A 17,439-nucleotide genomic window follows, 5' to 3' on the forward strand; every position below is an offset into this window, starting at 1 on the left:
TTTACATGGAGTGTATTCATACCAGTGCATGGATCATAATGCAATGTTGATGCAATTATGCATACAACGTAGAATACTGATTTGATGGGTCAGTATTGTTGTGTGAATGTTGTCTGGCTATCTGTGTTGGCCCTGCGATGTGGTGGCGACTTGTCTAGGGTGTACCCCGCCTTCCGCCCGTGTGCAGCTAAGATAGGCTCTGACACCCCCCGTGACCCCGTAAGGGACAAGCGGTAGAAAATGGATGGATGGAAGTATTGTTGACTATTTGTGTCTTCTTTGACTTGGGTAATTGGTATTGTGATATTAGCCGGTAAGGTAGGAAAAATGTACTTCATTAATATCTTTTATGTCACATGCATGTAAAAAGAAAAAAAATGGCCAGCATTTTCCACAGATTGACAATCTATTTCTGGCGGCGAGGGAATGACCAAGGGTGTGGTGGGGCATAGCCGGGCCGGTGTCAATTTGACTTAATTTACATAATTGGTTACGACACATGAATACAAATGAAAAAAAAAGGCTAAAAATGTATACATTTATTTAAAGACAAATCTATGTTATTAGTATTGACATATGTATTTATTATTACATTATACTGTTTTGCTGTGTTTTTCAATTATTGCTGCTTAATTTATTACTACAATGTCACAGGCTACACTTTGTACAGCCCTGGTTTATTTACATATATTATTTTGCTCTTCCTGATTGGTGGAATTTAGTTGGGCAGATATGTAAACAGTAATTTGAATTAGATGAAAAACTTCCAATTTGAGGTTGTTTATTGATACACAATGAAGTTACAGTACAACTAAGCACACAAAGACAAGTACATAAATACACACATGAAGTGCACATTATGTACATGTAGTAATCAACAATACAGTTTGGTAGAAACTGAAAAAAGTAACACCATACAGAATAAAGGTTTTCTCTTATATTGCTAACTTACAATGGATGATCCCTTTGACAGGCTAGCGATAAATAGCATAGCGATTGTTTAAAACGTGTGTGCGTGCATTAGTAGCGTGTGCTGCCTAGCTAAAGAAGACTGTTGCTCAAATCTCACATTTTTTAAAACATTATGTACTCAATGTTTTGTGGAACATGATTCACATATATCCCCTGGAAGGTGAGGTGTTACCTTCCTTCATCACCAAATAAACTTTTTTTAAATTATTCTTTTATTTTTATTTTTTAACTTGTGGCGGCCATAAATTTACCGCCACAAGGAAATTCATGTATGGCAAACACTGATATCTGGTGGGATACATGGCAGTCATCATGGATGTGTGTCTCCTTGCAGGCTTAAGCCGCTTCAGGCCCGTCTATGCGCCAAAAGACTTCCTGGAGGTGAGAGCATGTTCTGACATCTTGTTTGCGTTGGTTTTTTCATTGTAACATTTTTGCCATCAGGTGGTGGTTAGCTTACGGAACCCCAACCACGACAGCAGCGAGGAAGTCTGCGCCAAGAGCCACTGGGGCCTCATCCAGGTGCCCCTGCATGTTAAGGACATCCCACAGCTGGTAGGATTATTGTAAACATCTGTGGGGTTTTTTCTTTAATGATGAATACTACTAATGCTCCCCCCCCCCCCCCCCCTCCCCTCTTTAAATGGTAAGAGACAAGCCTACTCGGAGCTTAGCCTCGCAGCTGGACAGTTGGGGATCGACGACAACGCACACATCCATCCAGGCACTGACACATTATTTAATCTTGAGTCACAAGGAAAACCTTTCAGTAGTTTAAGTTGGTCCCGTTTATGTCGACAACCCTTATAAAGATATGCACAAATTATGTCAACAAACATAAGTTAAAAAATCCTCTCTTATTGCCCACTCTCATTTTAAGTCAAAATAAATGTGCAAGCAATGTCTAGTTCTAGTTTGGGTTTGGATTTTGGTTATGTTAACATCTTATGTCTACGTGAGTCAGGCAGCCCAACGTGTGTTGACATAAACGGGTTCCATTGTAGCGCCTGACTTGACTAATGCAAACCTATGCTTTCTGCTTCTCTACAGACTTATTTGAAAATGACTATGTTGACATCGGAAACAAAGGTAAAATATATGTATTGGCATTTATATACAAGTTAATCAGAATTATTGTGTCTAAAAAATTTTTTTTAAAAGCTGTAAATGAATGTTACTCAATTTGTGACATAATGCCTTCTATCGCTGTGCTCTGCCCTCATTTTCTTATCGCGGGCACAAACAGTCTGTTAAAAAAACACTTGGTGTGTGATTTAGGCCCTGGTTTGTGCAGCTGTTATATAATGATGGTCATGTTAGGATTATAAGTGTGACACACAAAGCGATCAAAATAAATAAATTAACCAACATTTACACTTGTCACAGTTGTCCAAACATTCCAGTTGTTCAGCGAGGGCTCAATGCTTCATTCTTTTAAACATCACTAACGTGGAAAAATAGTGGCAGTAGCTAGCAGCCACCTCATTTTATCTACTTTCTCATTTGTCTTGCTTATTCTAGGAATCACAGCAATTAGAAATACATTCACCTTTCCCCAATAGCGCAGTAGGGACTTGACATGTTTCATGTACAAATACAGTTGGGAAAATACTGTAGCATTAGGGTTTGCGTTGTTTGGCTCGTACTCAGCATTTGTCCGACTCCAGTCCAATCCAAATCAATATTGCAATATATATTACAGGCTAATTTGGCTGCTGACGTATGCGGTAGAAAATTGCGTCATTTCAGGTTGTATTATTTTCTCAAAACTTATTCATCTACTTGCTAATTTACTGTTCATAGCTGGTTACTTTCTGTTGCTTATTGTTTCTATCTATACTTCATTTTAAGTGTAATAAGCACTTTTTCTTCTGTTAGTTTTGGGTGATAACAATACTGAGTAGTTACAGGGACAGTCTTAACCATACCAATGTACAAATTTTTGATTCACTTTTTGATCACAAAAAAAACCCCACAGAATTGGGGTGTAACAAAATCAATTAATATTGAAATTATTGCCTTATTCCCTTTTATTACATACAAAATGTATAATAAAGCAAAAATAACTAAGCAAAAGCTACTACTAACCCTTATTTTTTGAGTTTATATACACCAACAAAAAGCGATTTTGTGATAATAAAAAATGTTGACACATACTATACTTGGTATCCTAACTGTCATTGTATATATCTCCCCGCCCGTTTACACTCACATTAACATTTAGCGGTTAGCTACATTTTTTTATTCTCATTTGTAGTGTAGCATGTTTAGCTATTGCTTGTCCTCAAGTCCTCCAGTGATAATGTTACATGTAAGAAACTGCATGGAAGCTGCACCTTGGAGGGACATAAACTGCTAGCGAGGACGCTGCATTGCATTGGGAAGGCCTTTGTCCGCTTGTCGCTGTCATATTTGCGGGACACCGATTGAATGTGTCAACATACATACCGTAATTTCCGGACTATAAGCCGCTACTTTTTCCCCTCGTTCTGGTCCCTGCGGCTTATACAAGGGTGCGGCTTATTTACGGCCTGTTCTTCTCCGACACCGACGAAGAGGATTTCGGTGGTTTTAGTACGCAGGAGGAAGACGATGACACAATGATTAAAGACTGACTTTTCATATACCGGTAGGCTGGTTATTTTGATAACGTACAGGTGAGCACTTTGTATTACTTTGCACCGTTGTATTATTTGTACTCTGCACGAATGCTGTTCGCCATGTCAAAGATGTGAAAGTTTGATTGAATGATTGAAAGATTTATTGTTAATAAATGGGACGCTTTGCGTTCCCAAACAGTCATCTCTGTCCCGACAATCCCCTCCGTGGTAGCAGGAACCCCTATATACTACGGTAATTACACATCAAAACCCTGCGGCTTATAGTCGGGTGCGGCTTATATATGGAGCAATCTGTATGTTCCCCTAAATTTAGCTGGTGCGGCTTATAGTCAGGTGCGGCTTATAGTCCGGAAATTACGGTACATTCTCACGATATGTCGGTGGCACTAAAAGTTTTATCGTCAGCCAAATATCATTCCATTTATAGTTTGTCGTATATTGTCTATATTGCGCAACACTATTTCAAACATGTCAATACCAAAGAGATCCATTTCAGGTGTTGATTGTCAAGCTTCAGACAGGCCTGTTCGTGTGTCTTCTTGAGCAAGTGTGATTGACTGTTATCTTGTGTTTGTTCCATGTGTCAATAATTGCACCAATAATGCTCTCTTCCTCACTAAGCTTATTACTGATAGTCTTGTAGTCCATTCCAGTCTTGCACAGGTCTACAATCTTGTCCCTGAGGTCTTTTGAGAGCTCTTTGGTCTTGGCCATGGTGCTGAAGGTTTTAACGAAAGCGACTGTTTTTGGGTCGTTTATTCCCATAACAAGTACTTTCCTAATTTGTGTGCTTCAGTTTGGGCACTTTCAGTAACCGGTCTGTGGCGGTCACAAATGTTTGCTGGTTGGTAGGAAATGAAATACGTATTTCCTTCAATCAAATGCAAATAAAGTCACAACCTTTGGTTAATATTATCTAAACTAGAAGCAAAGTCATTGCTAAAGAGATGTAAACAAATAGTCTAACACACGTTCTATCTCTCTCTCTCTCTGTCTTGGCGGCATCAGTGCTTGCAGAGCAAGACAGTGCAGCAGCACAGCAGTACAGCAGGCAGGGCTGCCCCACCGGGCTGCGGGCTGACCTTTGGGCCCTCATCCTCAATTCAGTCAACCAGCCACAGGTTGGAAAGCAATGTGTACACACACGCACACAGGTTGTTACAAAGCAGCTGCGTTGATTCCCACACTGGTCCATTTTGGATACTTGATTGCAAAAGTTCACAAAGTAGACTACGTGCGACAAAAAGAGTGATCTTCCAGCTGTGCACATTTGGCCCCAGCTCCCCGTGATGTTTACACTTGCTCGCTAAGATCATCAAAACACTGTCAATCTGGCTATGTTAGGCCAAACATAGCGTCTGTGTGGCAAAGTGTTATGTTAACAAGGTAGGGACGATAAAACTGAGATGGATTCCTGCGGGAGAGTCTGGGTTTTGTTTCCATCATTTTGACATTTGTCTATTTAAAAATAGAAAGATTAGACCTTAGCTGATATTGTCCAACGTTCCAAGGCAGAACAATGAATAACTTTTAGTGAAGCTTCCACTGTCCTCCCTCATTTTGTCTTCCTGTTCTCCACACTTCCGCGGCCCCCATCCATTGCCTCGTAACTGTCACAAACGGGACCGTTTTATCACCCCCACACTCTCTGTTCATTCATAATGTCCTATCTCTAAGCGGAGACACTTTAGAGTGGAAGAGAGTTGTCGGAGATACCATCATCCCGCTGCAGGTTCAACCTTAAGGTGATTTATTATCACCCGACAGGTCCATGCTCCTTATGGTGCAATCTACTGTGCAATCTACTAATAAAAGTTTAAAAAATGGTGACTTGCTGAATATACAGTGGGAAAAATTATACCCTTTTGAATTTTTGGAAGTTAATACCGTAAGAAAAATATGAACAGTCAAGAATTGTATGATACTGTACATTTAATAATTACTTACTCAATAACTTATTTTCCCCACTGTATATTATATGTTTGCACTACTTGTGTCTTTTTTAGGATGTCCTACATTATGAGCAGCTAAAGACAGGAGTTATTCAACATGACCTGCTGGTGGACAACCTTATCTACAAGGTGTACACACACACACACGCACTAGGTGAAAGCTAAATATACCTCACTATCAAACTGCAGACAACAAACAGTTATGTTTATACAAGTTTGCCTACATTTGAACACATATTTTTACATGATGCGCTTTATTGTGGCCTGCAGGATGTGAAGCTGACTGCCAGCAATGACGACTACTACTTTGTCTTTGAGGACTTTCTCTATCAGGTGTGATATTTTATCTCTGCAAGGAACAACTGGCATGATAGCCCAAACAAATGCAAAGTATTAATGAAAGTAATTGTAGGACATCGTAATCATACTGTTTTCTGGTGACAAACATTGTTGCATCTTTGACTTGTTATCCCTAACAGGAACAGTAACACTTAGTCTGGGGGTTTGTGTCAATTCGCACTACTTTTACTCAGGGCCTGATTAACTAAGATCTAAATACCTTGCGCTAAACAGCGTGTGCAATCTATAAAATACCGAGTAATATTAGGGGACGTGTTGCGTGCGATTTACTAACACTGTGTGTACAATAGGGCTCAAAAGTGTGATGTGGAATTGTGGTTCTTGCTTGACTTGCTGAATCGCTTATTTACTTGGCTGAATGCAGGACTCTGTCCTGAAGTTGTGTTCTTTTCTTTAAGAAGTTCGAAACCTGGTGCGAACGTGCGACATAATGAACTGCTACAATGGCTGTCATTATTGCTTCAGGGAAAAAAACGACTTTGCATTCTGAAATGTTTCGACTGTATAAAAACTGACTATTGACAACAAAAATACAGGACAGGTACGGCAGCTTGCTCAAATCTCGTCTATTAGATGTGCTGATATGGATCAATTCCACCAATTACCTGGATACACACTCGAAACTGCGCAATGAGACACTTGTTACACTCAGTTGTCGCCATCTCTGCTACATAATTCACATTTAAATATTTTATCGTCATTTCCAGTAAGTGCACAGCGCCGGCAATGGATTCAATGTAGCACTACAGTCCAAATTCACGCCCTCGGAAATTAAGTAATTTACTTATTGAAGTTTGAGACAGCCTAAAAATTTTATGATTTTGGAAAGAGCTCCTATTTAGATTGTCATTCCACAAAATAAACACACACTCTGGAAGTCCAGCAGTGTCAACTCCATGAACATTTGTTTATTTAAATGTGTTTAGGTGCTCCTGTGCTTCTCCCGGGACGCTGCCGTCCTAGAGCACTTCAAGTACAACAGCGCCACTCCTCCCAAATCCACCATCCAGGGTGAGCAAATGTTGCTTTTGTGTGCGTGTGTCGCTCAAATTAAAAGTGTTTGTCTTATAGACAAGGAAGATGTAGAGCATGACGTTTTTTATCCCCCCAACGGTGAGCTCCCTTCTTGACTTTCATCATTCAAGCACTTTGGAGATGAAAACTAACACAACCCAATGTGCTCCATCATTTGAACCAGGTGTAATCCCCTTCCATGGCTTCTCGATGTACGGTATGTGACATTCGTCGCATACACACACACACACACACACACACTCATCGCATGAGACATTGTGTGTTCCAGTGGCGCCTCTCTGTTTCCTTTACAATGAGCCGTCCAAGCTGTACAGCGTCTTCAGGGAGATGTACACACGTTACTTCTTCAGACTGCACTCTGTCTCTTCGGCGACATCGGTAAGAATGCGCCATCGCCAGCTGCCTCATTAATGCACATATGCGCCACCCTGCTCACTCCTGCAGGGTATCGTGTCTCTATGTCTGCTCTTTGAGAGGCTCCTGCAAACACACCTGCCTCAGCTCTTCTATCACCTGCGGCAGATGGGAGCTCAGCCGTAAGCCACGCTAGTAGGAAGCCGTCGCCCAATCAAGTGCTGCCACCTTCTGGCGCATTGCTGCAGTCTTCATTTTGTCAACACAAAAAAATGTGCAGTCTTGCTAAGGCCTCTTAATTTTTTCCTGACAGGCTGCGCATCGCCTTCAAGTGGATGGTCCGAGCCTTTTCAGGCTACCTCTCCACCGATCAGCTGCTTTTTCTTTGGGACAGAATCCTTGGCTACGACTCACTGGAACCTGTTGCAGGTATGAGCGGTTTGTTGTCTTACAACCATCCATTTTTGTATATCTTTCCTCTGTCTATGGTGACAATCTTTGACTTAACATACACGTCCTCCAGTCCTGGCAGCCGCCGTCTTTGCCTTCCGTGCCGAAAACCTGATGGAAGTGACGTCTCTGGCTTCAGCTGAGGTACGTGTGTGTGTGTTTTAATGTCGTCTATTTGCTGTAGAACAGGGTTGTCACAAAGGCAGGGGACTATTTAGATACTTTTTGTCCATAAACAAATCTAAAACCAATTAATGCAGGGCAATACATGATATGCATAAGACAGGGGTGCGCAATTAGATTTTTTAATAAGAACTATTGTGGAGGCTGAATTAACCTAATGCCCGCTTGAATTATATAAGAAAAGCATTTTTTGTTTTGTTTTGATGAGATGCAACTGCTATAAACAAGAAATGCGATGATTAAGCGATGGTAAATAGGCCTAGCAAAAACAGCATCTATTTAATCTAAATTAGTAAAATCAACGCTGAACCAAATAAGCATATTTAAAAGTGTAACCTTTTTAAAATATTTGCATTAAATCAGCTTTATACACATTTTAATACACCCGTTTTTTAAGCCAGCTGAAAAAAGAATGCATGTACTGTTAAAAATATACCTATTGAACCCTTCTTAGAATGAAAATATACAATGTATAATTCAAAAACATGTACAAATTAAGCAAACAAGAAGAGTAAATGTTGTGAAATACTTAAGTTAGGCCTGTGTTGGACTTTCAAAGCCATAACTTTTGTATTGTCAGCTGGCCACTAGATAGCAGTGTTGGCTTACACTCCTGCCTCTCCCTAGACAACCAAATTGCCTTTAATGCATTGATTGATGACAAGCTTTTTTTCATAGAAAAGGTAGTCATGTTTTTTGTCTTACTTACATCCTACACTGAAAGCGCATACCAATGAGCAACATAAGTGACGACACGGTGACTAAATTTAAGGTGAATAAAATTTCAGAATATGCCGAAATCCAAAAGGAAAAAAAAAAGAGCTGCCGTAGTTTTGACACCCCTGCTTTAGAGACATTGCTATACGTAGCAAAGAATATATCAGCGGCACATCTTACAAAACAAACAATGGCGACATATATATTTTCACATAACTCATTAATAGTATGTTATTTGTTCAACTGCAGGCTGTCCTTGCTGACCTTTCAACACTCAGGGTCATGCCTCTGCTCCAGATCTTCCTGTTTGCTACAAGCGTCTAAGCTTCACCGTGACACATGACACTGACAGCATGGTAAATGTCTAATGACCACTTCTTGTGCCCAAAAGTGTTCAGTCCAGTGTAATGTATAATGTAGTTTGAAACCATTCTGCTTTTGTCCCTTTAAATTGTTAACTTATCTACATTGATAAATATGGATTGATGATATTATTATAAACAGTACAGTAAGATACAATAGGAGTCTTGTTATTGTAAAGACAATTTAAGGGAAAAATCCACTCCTACACAGTCAGTTGAGTTGAAAAGACATTTTCAAATTTGAAGAAGTTGAAGCAACATATAAGCAGCAATAGTAACAATAGGACTGTTTAAATGTTGCAACAATAAATAAAACATTGTACATGTCCTCAACAGATATTTATTAAAAAAAATAAAGTGGAAGAGCTTTTTGTAATAGTAATTGCATCAAGTTACTTTAGTCACTTTTTAAATAATTTGCCAGATCAAAACACAAAAATTCATAAATAAGATGTCTTATGTAAATCTGATGACAATTGTTTTCATTGGTTGACAAATATAGAAAATGTCTAATGAATCAGCTTCAGTCTGCTGAAATCACCTTGTTTGGACACAAAAGACCCATCCTAAAAATGTGGATGATTTGTATCCAACATTAGCATAATTGAAGACAAATTAATCTCAGTGCGCTTTTGAATGCCACCTGCCATACTTGAAATCCTTATGAAACCAACAACGTGCATTTTTTTTCCCAGTTAGTAGTTGGTGTAAACAAGCATTTCTTCAATGAGACACAGCATAGTACGCTACTGAATGTGTGGAAATATGCAACACACTTCAAGTCAGTAACAACAATATAAATAATACAACACAAATAAAATCCCTTCACGGTTTCCTCATCTTTCAGTTAGACTGCCATGATGTGGGAGGAGCAACAAAAACAACCCAAACGAGGACTGTGTCTCAATTGGCACACTTCTGTAACTACACTTTGTCTTTTGAGTGCTAGACACTTACTACCCTCAATAGTCCATATCTTGGCTACACTGTGATGGACTGACTCGAGAAGTCGCAGTTTACAATTAAAGGAGAAGTAACGGGTAAATATTTCACCTAAAAAGGTGCGGCGACAGTAATCTGGGACAACACGACAATGTCAACATTTGTGCACATTGAGGAACTAAGTACACTTCAGTATGTGTACGCTGTACAGAAGTATTCGATTTGAGACACAGCCTCAGTCATTCTTTAGCTACAGTGGGTAGAAAAAATATTCAGACGCCTTTAAATGTTTTACTGTTTCTTTGCAGACTTTTGCTAAAATCAAAAAAAGTTAATTTTATTTCTCATTAATGTACACTCAGCACACCATTTTGACAGAAAAAACAGAAATGTAGACATTTTTGCTAAATGTATTAAGTATTCAGACCCTTTGCTCTGACAATATTTAACTCCCATGCTGTTTATTTCTTCTGATCCTTCTTGATATGGTTCTGCTCCTTCAATGGAGTCCAGCTCTGTTTAATTGAACTGAGTGGACTTGATTTGGAAATGCTCCTATTTGTCTATACAAGACCTTACAGCTCACAGTGCATGTCAGAGCAAATGACAAGCATGAGGTCGAAGGAACTGCTCAATGAGTTCAGAGACAGAATTGTGGCAAGGCACACATCTGGCCAAGGTTATAAAATACATGTCTGCATCACTGGAAGTTCCTAATAGCACAATGACCTCCATAGTCCTAAAATGGAAGAAGTTTGGGGTGACCATAACTCTTCCTAGACCTGGGTGTCCAGCCAAACTGAGAAATCGTGGGAGAAGAGCCTTGGTGAGAGAGGTAAAGAAGAACCCAAATATCCCTGTGGCTGAGCTCCAGAGATGCAGTAGGGAGATGGGAGAAAGTTCCACAGAGTCAACTATCAATGCAGCCCTCCACCAGTTGGGACTTTATGGCAGAATGGCCCGACGGAAGCCTGTCCTCAGTGCAAGACATGTGAAATCCTGCATAGACTTTGCCAAAAAACACATGAATGATTCCCAGACTATGAGAAATAAGATTCTCTGATTGGCCTTAGTGTGTGAATGTGAGTGTGAATGTTGTTTATCTGTGTTGGCCCTGCAATGAGGTGGCGACTTGTCCAGGGTGTACCCTGCCTTCTGCCCGAATGCAGCTGAGATAGGCTCTAGCACCCCCCGCGACCCTGAAAGGGACATGCAATAGGATGGATGGATGGTTTGATAAGATCCAGATTGAACTTTTTGGCGTTAGTTTTAAGCAGTATGTGTGGAGAAAACCAGCCACTGCTCATCACCTGCCCAATACAATCCCAATAGTGAAACTTGGTGGTGGCAGCATCATGCTATGGGGGTGTTTTTCAGCTACAGGGTGACTGGTTGCAACTGAAGGAAAGATAACTTCGGCCAAGTACAAAGATTTTCTGGAAGAAAACCTCTTCCGGAGTGCTCAGGACCTCAGACTGGGCCGAAGGTTCACCTTCTTTGTTGGAAGGTGACGTTAAGTACACAGATAAAACAAGAGTGGCTTCGGAACAACTCTGTAACCATTCTTGACTGTCCCAGCCAGAGCCCTGACCTTAACCCAATTGAGCATCTTTGTAGAGTCCTGAAAATGGCTGTTCACCATCTTACCTGATAGAACTGGAGATGCTCTGCAAGGAAGAATGACAGAGGATCCCCAAATCCAAATGTGAAAAACTTGTTGCATCATTCCAAGGAATACTCATGGCTGTACTAGCTCAAAAGGATGCTTCTACTCAATACTGAGCAAAGGGTCTGAATACTTATGACCGTGTGACATTTCAATTTTTCTTTTTTAATACATTTGCAAAAATGTCTACATTTCTGTTTTTGTATTGAGATGGGGTGCTGAGTGTACATCAATGACAAATAATTTGATTTGAGCAAATGGCTGCAATGAAACGGAGTGAAAAGTTTAAAGGGGTCTGAATACTTCCCTTACCCACTGTGTGAGTACTTTGTCAGTTCACTCCATTAAAAGGGTAACCACACTTTCTTTTGGAATTTTGCATATCGTTCACAATCATGAGACAAGACAGATGTATTTTTTTTATGCATACTAACTAGAGATGTCCGATAATGGCTTTTTTGCCGATATCCGATATTTCGATATTGTCCAACTCTTAATTACCGATTCCGATATCAACCGATACCGATATATACAGTTGTGGAATTAACACGTTATTATGCCTAATTTTGTTGTGATGCCCCGCTGGATGCATTTAACAATGTAACAAGGCTTTCCAAAATAAATCAACTCAAGTTATGGAAAAAAATGCCAACATGGCACTGCCATATTAATTATTGAAGTCACAAAGTGCATTATTTTTTTTAACATGCCTCAAATCAGCAGCTTGGAATTTGGGACATGCTCTCCCTGAGAGAGCATGAGGAGGTTGAGGTGGGCGGGGTTGAGGGGGGTAGCAGGGGGTGTATATTGTAGCATCCCGGAAGAGTTAGTGCTGCAAGGGGTTCTGGGTATTTGTTCTGTTGTGTTACGGTGCGGATGTTCTCCCAAAACGTGTTTGTCATTCTTGTTTGGTGTGGGTTCACAGTATGGCGCATATTTGTAACAGTGTTAAAGTTGTTTATACGTCCACCCTCAGTGTGACCTGTATGGTTGTTGACCAAGTATGCATTGCATTCACTTGTGTGTGTGAAAAGCCGTAGATATTATGCGACTGGGCCGGCACGCAAAGGCAGTGCCTTTAAGGTTCATTGGCACTCTGTACTTCTCCCTACGTCCGTGTACACAGCGGCGTTTTAAAAAGTCATAAATTTTACTTTTTGAAACAGATACCGATAATTTTGGAACCGATACCAATAATTTCCGATATTACATTTTAAAGCATTTATCGGCCGATAATATTGGCAGTCCGATATTACCGGACATTCCTAATACTAACTCATAAATGCAAATCTGCTTACAATGGAGTTATTGGGAGGTGCTCTACTCCGCCCATAAAGCCATCTAAATAACCATCCAAAAAGCGCCAACAATACTTCATTTACATCGTGTGTCCTGAATTTTAACCAAGCATTAATGATATTGTTAGTATAAACAACAATGTAGAGAAACTATTTTAGCAGCACATTGACACAGAGAGCTGACAAGTGTGTTGCTGCTTTATGACGTCATTAGCTGGTGAGCTGATTTCTCACCTCGGAGCTCGCAGAATATTACTCTAGATAATAAACAATGCTTTCACCTGGACAGTAAAAATATGAGGACATAGTCTGACAAGTTGGTCAACTTTGGCATCCAATTTAGACCCAGAAATGGCGAGAAAGACGCTTGGTTCCACCCCTCTTTTTTGCTTTGCGAGGTTTATAATTGATTCTTCATCTAAACGGGAATTAATGAACATTCAAACAGTTGGCATACAAGTGACAGCAGACATTATACAGTAAGTGATGTTTAATTGTTTTTTGACTCATGAAGTATGCATGAGTACTAATCAGTGATGTTGAGGAAAAGCAATGTCACATTTTTTTTTATTAATGCGCTGCCTTTAGGGCTGCAACTAACGATTAATTTGATAATCGATTAATCTGTCGATTAATAATCGGATAAAAGAGACAAACTACATTTCTATCCTTTCCAGTATTTTATTGAAAAAAACAACATACTGGCACCATACTTATTTTTATTATTGTTTCTCAGCTGTTTGTACATGTTGCAGCTTTTAAATAAAGGTTTATTTAAAAAAATAAAATAAAATAAAAAATGCGCATAGCATAGATCCAACGAATTGATGACTAAATTAATCGCCAACTATATTTATAATCGATTTTAATCGATTTAATCGATTAGTTGTTGCAGCCAGAGCTACCTTATGCTTAAATTGAGCAAAATACATAAATATTACATCTTATAATATAAATATGTTTGTTACTACATTACATATATGCTTACAGTGTGTTCATAAAACTTTGGAGGTGTTTGGTTGTTTTTTTAAGCGCTTTATAAACAGAATAGATCAGATCCCATAGGCTCCATTGTAAGCAGACTTTTGATTGCATTTATTTACTAGTTAGAATGCATTAAAAAAGAAAAACATATTTGTTCTTTTTGTCTTGCATAAGGATTGTGAATAAGCAAAATTCCCTCCAAAAAATTGCAGTTCCCCTTTAGGTATACTGTGAACTTAGTTAATCATTGAGTGTACTGTGAACTCAGTTCCTGAATGTGCAAATTTTGAAGACCGCAATATTTACCTTCGTCTTCTCCCATTTTTAATTGTGAATCGCAATCAGTCGAGTTAGCCCTTTTTCTTTCGCTACGTAGCCAAGACAGTGACGACTGTGGGTGCCAAGTGTCCAGCACTGCCTGCTTACTCACCATTTTGACCAGTCTTGAGTACAACATCCAGGTATCCAGTACTGCATTTTTCCACACTCAATAGACTGTGGAAGTATGGAAGTTTGTGGATTGAGACATAGCCTGGGAACGGAGGTCCTATAAGACAAAATGCAGCATGGATCATTTGCAGGCAGGTCTTTCACATTCCTTGAGATTAGTTGCCATCCAGGCTACAAATTCTATCCAATTTTTAAAAAAAATGTCCCATCAAATGTGTAAAATATTCCTGTGTTCACACTCAAAGTAAACAAGAGCCAATAATCCTGGGAGCTCAGCTGCAGGACACAGGTCTGACCATGTGCTCGAGTTCTTGAGGCACATCATCTGCTGCCTTCCTCGTTAGGCAGAACATTCACGGGCCTTTGTTCACAGGTCACACGTCGTAGTCAGGCAGGGCAGAGTAGGCGACTCCTCCGACTGACGGGGTGCTGGAGTGCAGTGGGAGGAGCCAGCAGAAGATGGAACCTGCCGACAGAGACAGTGCTGAACCACCAGAGCTTGTCCTTTTAACCAGACGGCGGTGTTCCACTCACCTCGTCCGAAAACCTCCCGTAGCAAAGCCAGCTTAGGCTTACGTGTGTGTGTGGCTTGGTGAGGCGGCTGCGAAGAGGAGGAACCTTTGTCCTTCATCAGAAGCCTGTGCCTCATCTGCTCGATGGGCGTCTCGTCACTGACTATCGACGCCAGCTGGCAGGAAGAGAAGGACATTCGCCACAAACCTGAGCAGTTTAGCACTGTTGCCCTCTGCTGGAGCTTGTTGTAATCACATGCTACGTTAGCTACCTGGTCGTAGAAGATGACCAAGACGAAGACTCCAAAGAGGACTGACTCCACCAGCAGAATGATGTAGTGCGCACTGGAGGACATGGACGTGTCAATAAGACCACTCTGGCTTTGTTTTAATTCAAGCACTTTTATACTTGCGCTTCAGTATGAATACTATGTCCACTACGTCCTTGATTCCTGAGGGTGCACATTTTGATAGTAAAGTGCTGTCCCATATCATTGCCAGAAATAATAATGGCAATATTTACCTGATTCCTTTAAGTAAATCCACTCAAGCAATCACCAAAGTTGGTCCCTTCCCTTCCACTTGGTCAAGATGCATGGATTGAGAGTAGTTAGGGTGGATCACTGCGCACCCATAATTTGGGGCATGTTGAGTGAAATATCCAAGTACTGACAGTGCACTGCATTTTGCCATACTTCTCAGTGTGAACGCACAATATGTACTCAAAACTACTCATTTTAAGTAAAGACGTGCAAATGGAATACTACCACTAGTGCACTTCAATATTTATACCATATGTACACTGTGTACTTAGTTCCTGACGGTTCACATTTTGACAGTTTATTGCTGTACAAAAGCCATAATTACATTGCAATAATAATTTGCTTCCTCCTCTTCTCTCCTTTATAATTGTGAATTGCAACCACTCCAGTTACTCCCTTCCCTTCCGCGAGACAATTGCATGGCTGCACGCTTAACAATTGGGACGTGTTTAGTGCAACATGCGGGTACTGTTGGCAAACTGCATGTTGCCATACTTCTTGTTGAATCTTGCACTTTAAATAGAAAATAAGTCTAAGTCTAGGTAGAGAAGTACACGATTTGGAACACAGCCTTGGACTCACACAATCAGATGCTTGCTGGGCGTGTCCTCTTCTTCCCTCTGGGCGTCTCTCTCCCGCTCGCTCCTGATGCGCCACACCCAGGCCGACACCACCAGCAGCATGGAGTACAGGCTGGCCACTCCTGTCAATCACGTGGCACGCTCTGAGATGCATTTTAGTGCAAATGGACCCGATGCTGCTGTGCATGTTTACTCACCCGTGTAGAAGAGGAACTGGATGAAATACTTCTGGTTCAGCTCTCCCACGCAGTTATTGATCCTTATAAACACAAACCGGGTGAGAAGGTGCGGTGACAAGTAGGCAGTGACGACAACAATGGCTCACCAGGGACAGTGATGGTCCATGCGGCGTATACATCTTTGGCACACGCGACAGTGATGCGCCCGCGGGGGTCTGTAGGTTTCACAGCGGCTGCATACGGTCCAGCCCTCGCAGCCCTGCATGGCAAAAATCAACAAATATGTAGGAAACAGGAAGTAAGATGCCCCCTGCATTCCAATGGCTGTCTCAAAGGAATACTTCTGTCAGTACACTTCAATAAGTATTAATTACTCTAGTAAGTTTTATACACAGCCACACACATGTCAATAAGGACACGATGACAAGCGGTGTGTTTGATTAATGACACACACACACACACACACACACTCTTGACAACTCACTCTGTCGCTGATTCGCGACGACTGCGAGCGGAAGTCTGAGAAGTCCAGCGCCGTCTCAGGGAGGGGCACCACACCTACACAACACACACACATATAAGGTCAGTTGTGACGTCACTGGTGATGTAGGAATCAAGACTGTGACGTCACTGACCAGGGTCCGAGAATACAGCCTTGGAGTGGCAGGCCAGCAGCAGCAGCAAAATGACGTTGAAGGCAGATCCGTGCAGGGTGCACCACACACTGTTGACAGGCACAGGTTTGTGTATTAACGTGTAATAAATAAATAAAAACATCCGCCATGAATCCCCAGGATCAACTTAAACAACAGGAAGATGCTGCTCGCTGCCAATGAATGGGGCTGTGACGTCATAGTGTCAGTCCTATCGCAAAGCGCGCCAAAACCCACCTGTTCGAGTACGCAGGGATGAGCACGTACTGGACCACCACGTAGTCCGCGTAAAAGACGCTGAAGTAGGTCAAAACAAGGCAGACGACGCCGCACGGATCGCGCCGACAGCGTAGCGACGCCATCTTCGAGAAGGCTCCGACTTCCGGGTCCGGGTGACGTCACGGCGTAAAACGCTGATACAGGGAAGCGGAGGAAGCGTCGTGTTGTACAGCCTTCACACGACACTAACATGCCGTTAATCAGCTATATTGTCGAAGTATACCACAATATGTTTTTACTGTAAAATAACCGATGTCGGCATCTTTCAGTTCACAGTGAAAACGTGCCTGTAGTTCCATTTGTGGCCGCCAGATGTCAGTCGCAGGGAAACACTATGGCTCCGCCCA

General features: G+C 41.2%; 2 protein-coding genes across 5 annotated transcripts in view; one reads left to right on the plus strand and one right to left on the minus strand.

Moving 5' to 3' along the window:
• tbc1d19 (TBC1 domain family, member 19) overlaps positions 1–15,749 on the plus strand; it is a 25,765-nt gene extending 10,016 nt beyond the window's left edge. Inside the window, exons 7-21 of one of the 3 annotated variants that reach the window (XM_062065255.1) lie at positions 1,307–1,353; positions 1,417–1,527; positions 1,624–1,696; positions 2,023–2,061; positions 4,602–4,714; positions 5,600–5,674; positions 5,816–5,878; positions 6,832–7,018; positions 7,104–7,136; positions 7,209–7,318; positions 7,385–7,476; positions 7,608–7,723; positions 7,818–7,888; positions 8,894–9,000; positions 14,720–15,749. In XM_062065255.1, coding sequence (XP_061921239.1) covers positions 1,307–1,353; positions 1,417–1,527; positions 1,624–1,696; positions 2,023–2,061; positions 4,602–4,714; positions 5,600–5,674; positions 5,816–5,878; positions 6,832–7,018; positions 7,104–7,136; positions 7,209–7,318; positions 7,385–7,476; positions 7,608–7,723; positions 7,818–7,888; positions 8,894–8,968 — 1,205 coding nt within the window. In that variant the 3' untranslated portion in view covers positions 8,969–9,000; positions 14,720–15,749. Of the gene's footprint in view, positions 1–1,306; positions 1,354–1,416; positions 1,528–1,623; positions 1,697–2,022; positions 2,062–4,601; positions 4,715–5,599; positions 5,675–5,815; positions 5,879–6,831; positions 7,019–7,103; positions 7,137–7,208; positions 7,319–7,384; positions 7,490–7,607; positions 7,724–7,817; positions 7,889–8,893; positions 9,457–14,719 lie in introns of those variants that run through there. The other 2 variants (XM_062065256.1, XR_009827996.1) reach the window with 2 other exon arrangements.
• zgc:77880 (zf-DHHC domain-containing protein) lies at positions 8,425–17,269 on the minus strand. 2 transcript variants are annotated; one of them, XR_009827997.1, is made up of 10 exons: positions 17,051–17,269; positions 16,796–16,884; positions 16,645–16,718; positions 16,307–16,419; positions 16,179–16,240; positions 15,983–16,103; positions 15,131–15,203; positions 14,881–15,034; positions 14,643–14,812; positions 8,425–14,443 (listed from the first exon to the last, which is right to left on the minus strand). XR_009827997.1 is itself a non-coding variant. In XM_062065263.1 (9 exons), the coding sequence occupies exons 1-9, from the start codon at positions 17,173–17,175 to the stop codon at positions 14,721–14,723; spliced, it is 903 nt and encodes a 300-aa protein (XP_061921247.1). In that variant the 5' UTR covers positions 17,176–17,268; the 3' UTR covers positions 8,425–14,720. The 2 variants fall into 2 exon arrangements, 1 of the variants encoding a protein (XP_061921247.1); XM_062065263.1 differs by having other exon boundaries at positions 8,425–14,812; positions 17,051–17,268.
• Between the last annotated feature and the right edge of the window lie 170 nt (positions 17,270–17,439).

Source organism: Entelurus aequoreus, linkage group LG12 (assembly GCF_033978785.1).
Source record: "Entelurus aequoreus isolate RoL-2023_Sb linkage group LG12, RoL_Eaeq_v1.1, whole genome shotgun sequence".
In the NCBI taxonomy this organism is placed as follows: Eukaryota; Metazoa; Chordata; class Actinopteri; order Syngnathiformes; family Syngnathidae; genus Entelurus; species Entelurus aequoreus.

Bases quoted from the DNA above. Each gene is read 5' to 3' on its own strand.
- zgc:77880 (XM_062065263.1), bottom strand. From the start codon at position 17,175: ATGGCGTCGCTACGCTGTCGGCGCGATCCGTGCGGCGTCGTCTGCCTT. The intron at 16,719-16,795 runs GTCAGTGACGTC...TGTGTTGTGTAG, and splicing joins GGCTGTATTCTCGGACCCTG to GTGTGGTGCCCCTCCCTGAG. The intron at 14,813-14,880 runs GTGAGTGGAACA...CTCTGTCGGCAG, and splicing joins ACGGGAGGTTTTCGGACGAG to GTTCCATCTTCTGCTGGCTC.